Raw genomic sequence first — 6132 nt, forward strand, 5'->3', positions numbered from 1 at the left:
AACTCGGTGACAAACTGCAAGAGCACAGCGACAGATGGTGAGAAACTGAAAACTGTTGACAGGAATGACGCCAGGCCGGTCGCAGGGACGACAGATGTATGGCAGTGTCCCTCAGGCCACGCCCCAGGCTGCTGCCACTCCGTCCTTCTCGTCCCGCGGCTTCCCAGGGGCCTACGGCGCCAACCTCCACTCAGGCTTCCAAGGGGTGAGTGCTGCTCTGGTTGTTTGCTTATATGTGTGTGTGTGTGTAGAAGTGATTTTTTTAGTGTGTGCGTTTCGTGATGCTGCTGTATTTATTCTTGGTTGTGTTGTAATGTATTCAGTGTTACTTTTATTGTTTCTTGTCAATGTGGGTTTTGTTAGAACATGTCCGTAGAATTAGAAAAATGTGAACAGAAATAAGTGAACAGTAAAGTATTGACCATGATAAACTGTTTCACATAGTTACAAGTGATTCTGAAATCTTGCGTTGGTTTAGATTTACAAATATCACACTGATGATACCCAGCACTGATTGACACTGACAGACATCACACTGATACCCAACACTTACAGACACTGACACACACCACAGATACCCAGCACTGATTGACACTGACAGACATCACACTGATACCCAACACTTACAGACACTGACACACACCACAGATACCCAGCACTGATTGACACTGACAGACATCACACTGATACCCAACACTTACAGACACTGACACACACCACAGATACCCAGCACTGATTGACACTGACAGACATCACACTGATACCCAACACTTACAGACACTGACACACACCACAGATATCCAGCGCTGATTGACACTGACCGACATCACACTGATTGATACCCAACACTTACAGACACTGACAAATGTCACTGATACCCAACACCAATTGACATGACAAATATGACGGTTACCCAACACTGACACTGTCAAACACCACTGATACTCAACAGTGGCATTGACAAATATCACACTGATACCCAACACTGATTGACATTGACAAATATCACGGATACCCAACACAGACCAACACCATCGATACCCAACAATGATTGACATCAACAAACACCACTGACACCCAGTATCCTCACTGTGTTGCTCTGTGTGCGCATACAGCCGGTGGCCACCCCAATGATGACGCCCATGATGACCCCCTCATCCTTCGTGCCTCCCGGGGGAGGTCACCTGGCCACCCCGGTGGGCGGTTCGGCCGCCACCCCGTCCTACCAGCCCACCCCCCGCAACGCCTGGCCTGGGGCCACCCCTCGCACTCCGGCCGCCCGCACGCCAGCCACCCGCACCCCAGCCCTCGCCTCACGCACCCCGGCCAACCTGCCCACCCCCATGGCCCGCACGCCTTCACGCACCCCACTGCCGGAGGTCTCCCCAGCTATGGGCAAGCAGCCGACATCGTCGTCCTCGGGCGCATCCGGTGCGGGCACGGACTGGGCGCGTGCAGCCGAGCTGTGGGCCAAGCAGCGTCAGAGTGAGCTGGCGGAGCTGGGTGGGGGGACCAGCAGCCCTCGGGGCTCCTCCGCCACTCCGAGGGGCACCCCCCGGGGCACCCCTCGCTCCACGCCGCGCTCCAAGAGTCCCCGCGCCTCCTCCTCCGCTTCCCCTGCACCTGTGGCGTCCACATCCTACAGCCAGTACGGCGGAGGGGACTCGCCGCAAGGGGACGGCACGCCGCTCATCGATGAACGCTAGTTGTGTGCTTGTGCGTGTGTATGGGGGTGCGATTGATTGTGCATATTGAATGTGAGAGGCGAAAGCGAGTGTTGCTCTAAGAGTGCATGGTGTAAGTGGGTTTGTTTTTTGTGTGTTTTTTTGTTTTTTCTTTCTTTTTCTTTTGTTAAAGGTGACTGATGTGGATTCTTTTTTTCTTTTTCTTTTTTTTGTGATGGCATGAAACTGACCAGCTGACTTGGTGGCTAAAATGGTCAAGGACGCTTTGGTAAATGTGCAGAATGTGATTGGGACTACTCGGTTGGTTTGCTGAAACTTGACTTGTTTTGTGAGTTTGTTTTCCCCTGGAAGCTGAGGGGAAATCTTACGTTAAACAAGGTATTGGTAACATTTCTGATACCCGCACTGCAAAGACATTTTTCTTGTTTTGTAGACCAACTTATTTGCATTACCAGAGCATAGTCACTTCATGTCAAAGGACAACTTTACTACCATAAAACTATGACATCTGAATTTGTGTTTGCATGTGTCGGATGTGCTGGTGTTTGCATGTGTTGAATGTGCCTGTGTTTGTTGGATGTGCATATCCATAATGTCTGAAAGTTGGCGTCTGTCCCCACTCAGCAGTATGCTTATCCTATTTCTAGTGCTGCCGAAGAGTCATTTAGACAGAACTGCTGACATCAGCCAGCTTAACTGAACCTAAAGGGAGATTGTGTGTATGATTGTAGGAAAGCAGAGGTTTGTGTGTATGATTGTAGGAAATCAGAAGTTACACTAATTCAAGCTTTTAAAAAAGAAGAAACATTATGGTTATGGTTGGGTTGCAAGTGCATACACAGTATTGTTCTAAGGAGCATCTTCTTTGTTAGATGGACAACCTCAGTCTCTGCGGTTCTGAGTATTCTGATAATTTTAGTTTTAATTACACATACTTAACCGTGACAATTTTAGTATTCTTAATATTCAGATAATTTTTTGCAATGATAGATCTCGTCTCTAAATTCCTCACTCGATAAGGACTTTACTGCTATGCTATTGCTAATACTGAAAGAATGAATAGATATGTTACATTCCAAAACAAAAGAGAAGGTATGGAGGGGAAAGGAGAAAATGTGAGAGACATTCAGATCTGAACACAGACTGGGGAGGCCAGTCAGTTTGTTTGATGTGGGGATTAGGACGAGTCAGTCCAGAGGGGAGGGGGGGGGGGGGACCTATGGTGCTAGCATGAAATAACTGACCCTTTCTCAACAGAGAAAAAAAATCATCTCTGTTATTTTGCAGTTGGTCATAAGTATTGCATAAGTTGAAGCAAATTTTATGTGAAGGCAGAACAAAGGGATTCGGGTCATTCTTTGACAGCAGCAGTATACTCTTTGCCTCATGTGCAAACTGTTATAAACATGCATTGGTATCTCAATTGTGTAACACTATTATCCGCATGTAATTTATCTTTTGGTGTGTGTTCATGTTCAGCAGTTTCTGCATGAGTGTGTGTGTAAGTGTATTGATATTGAAGAAAATGACTTGAAGCTGTGGAAATCTCATTGTGAAAATGATAATGAATAAAACAAAAACTGAACATTTCATAGGAATTTGGCATGTTTTTTGTACACATGAGAACAAAAGAGTAATGTCTCTTGTGCAGCCTTACCTCAATCAAGAAAAATCTCTTCAAGCTGGTATCCTTAATAATTTTCTTAAAAGAAACTCTGAGAAAATCCAGAGCTGTGCTGCAAGACTAGTATTTATGCATTATAACAAGCAGAAAAACCCATATAACCCCTCTTCTTGAGAAACTACACTTGCTGTCAATCTCACACAGGATGGCTTACAAACTAGATACCAAATTTTTTGTCATAAATCATACTGCACCCTCACACCTTTGTGACTCACTATACACCCCTGGATCTTTGCGCTTGGCTGCTGATGGTAGAGTGCAGACAGTTCCTCAAAGAAACAAAAAATCCCAAGGTCTGTCTAGGCCCAGTGGTACTGTATGGAACAAACTCCCTTCTTAGTCTGTCATATGAATTCCCCAGTTCTCTCAAAACACACCTCTTCCATTCTGTCATCCACCTCTTACTTTTAGTAATGTGCTTATTTGGCTTCTGTAAGTCATATGTGGAGGTGCGTTTTTTGGCTGCATGTTTTTGTGTGCACGTTTTTTTCATGCAATGAGTAGTTGATAAATATTTGTGTTTTTTTTGTGTGTGTGTGTGTGTAAACACCACAGACTCCCCTGACTTGGAGGTGTCAGCATCAATCTGCACATGGGATTCCTGCTACTACAACAACAACAAAAAAACCACTAGAAAATGCCTGGGGAAGAAAGAGGGTTGGCTTGGGGGGTGGGGGGGGGATGTTTACCAGTACATTCATAGATAATCCAAAGGTTTTTGCTCACCAGTTTGTCGAACAGGAACTTGAATGCAGGAAGTGAAACAATGCCATCTTTGAGCTGCCCACATTGATCAGCTTTTTGTTGTTTTATGGTCACAGTATAGTTCTAAGTCTCAAACGTTCCCTGTCTTCATCATGACTTTAGGCTTCAGTAAGTTGTAACAAAATCACAATACATTGTCGGGCACAGTATTCATTTTTTTTTTTTTTTTATAATCACTTGGACAAGTTCAAAACACTGCAAATTGAAAGTCAAAAGTAACAGTTCAGAAACTGGAAAATTATTTCAAACACAAAAGTCTGAGCATGGAAGTCTGTGAAATGCCAACACCTTGTTTTGAAAGATACATGAAGTTTTTTAACAGTATTATAATCTTTGATGTGGTTTTTTTTTTTTTGTTTTTTTGTTTTTTATAGTTCTGAGGCCAAGTGCAGTATGGTGGAAATGGAACACATATCATCTGAAGCAGCTCACATCTGCAAGCATTTCTTTTTTTCTTTTTAAATCACAATTTAAATCAAGAACTCTGTGTGTGGTATCACTGTTGATAGGTATGGTAGGATAAAAGACTTCGGGGAAAACAAAACAACATTCCCAGTGTTTTGTGCCTTGGGGGGGGAAAAACACTCCCTGTGGATTTTTTTTTTCTAGGAAGAAAGCACACTCATTAGAAAATTAACACTCATTTCATGCAGAGAAAATAAAAAAGACCTAAGGAGAGAAAGAAAACACTCCCCAAAACAGTGTGTTTCTACATGATGAATAGATCATAAGATATGTTCATCTGATCTGTTGTTATGCGTTCTCTTGAGCTGTGGAGTTCAGTATCAAGAAGTTGTCTAGAGTCATGAAAGACAGTTGCAGAGTGCATAGGATAGACAGAAAAGTGATCACAAAAGGTGCCACAGCCATCATAAAGCAAACGTTGGTTGTTGGGAAATGGGTCCTCGGACGGAAACTCTGACAGGGCCAACAGTTAAAGACAGCAAGATGAAAGCGGCCTTGGCAAGTCATGTTGTACATGCTGTCCATCAAAATGAGACATGACATCTTGTATTCCCTTGATGGCAAGATGTTGAGGCAAACAATGTATCAGGTTAAGATCATGCATCGTAAATCCACGGCCAGCAAAACCTACAGGTCATGCCCACTACCTAGTCACTTTTTACAGCCAGTACCAGCAATGATAGGGAGAAAGGCCTCACAGCCAGTGACTGTCACAAAAGTAAGTGGAACCTTCATCATAACAGCCATTCCCTAGAGCCAGAGATTGTTGGATTTTATCCTCCGCCATCTAAAACAACACACCAGAAAATGCCACATTGAGAAAAACAAAATCAAATGCAGGGTGCTTGAAAACTGGCTGGCCACGTAAGATGCCTTTCAGGAAAAAAAAATTTTTGATTATGATGAATAAAACAAAGTTTCTTACAGAAGTGTACTTGCATACCCAGCCCAACAACAACAAACAAAAGAAGAAAATAAATAGATAAAATAAGATGGAAGAAATGAAGATTCGATGGGGACATAAAACGGCCGAGAGGTCTAGGCAGATAAACTTGCCAGTTCCAGTTCCTACACTACTACTACAACTACTACTAGGCCGAAATGGAAATAATTAGCACCAAACCAAAGCAAACACAAACAACAGTTGGTATCAAGATTTTTGTTCCGTTTGAGCTCTGTATCTGTGGAGATTCTCTCTCTCTCTCTCTCTCTCTCTATCGCAGTCGCCCACACCACCGACATCTGCACAAATAATATTTTTTGTTGTACTATAATACAAACAGAAGAAAGCTACAAGCGCTTTACAAATCCAGTACTCAGATGAATCGAGTAAGCGCATAAGATGAAGTAGAAACATGTAAAAGAGTCATAACTTTTTTTTTTCTTTTAATGTAAAAATCATCGATATCTTAATTGAGCACAATATTTAAAACCCACAACTGAAGTAACTTCACCACACTTCAGTTTTCTTGCTGAGATAATGAAATCGTCATGATTCTGCATCTTCCTTTGGTTTGTCAGGAGTCTTTCTTC

General features: G+C 43.2%; 1 protein-coding gene across 2 annotated transcripts in view; it reads left to right on the top strand.

Annotated features, from left to right (window-relative positions):
- The window catches only part of LOC143288378 (transcription elongation factor SPT6-like), a 51488-nt gene extending 48213 nt beyond the window's left edge, over positions 1-3275 (top strand). For both annotated transcript variants that reach the window (XM_076596778.1, XM_076596779.1), the window contains exons 36-37: positions 63-205; positions 1116-3275. In XM_076596778.1, coding sequence (XP_076452893.1) covers positions 63-205; positions 1116-1706 — 734 coding nt within the window. In that variant the 3' untranslated portion in view covers positions 1707-3275. The remainder of the gene's footprint in view (positions 1-62; positions 206-1115) is intronic.
- The last annotated feature ends 2857 nt before the right edge of the window (positions 3276-6132 follow it).

The sequence above is a fragment of the Babylonia areolata genome, chromosome 12 (genome assembly GCF_041734735.1).
Source record: "Babylonia areolata isolate BAREFJ2019XMU chromosome 12, ASM4173473v1, whole genome shotgun sequence".
NCBI lineage: Eukaryota > Metazoa > Mollusca > Gastropoda > Neogastropoda > Buccinidae > Babylonia > Babylonia areolata.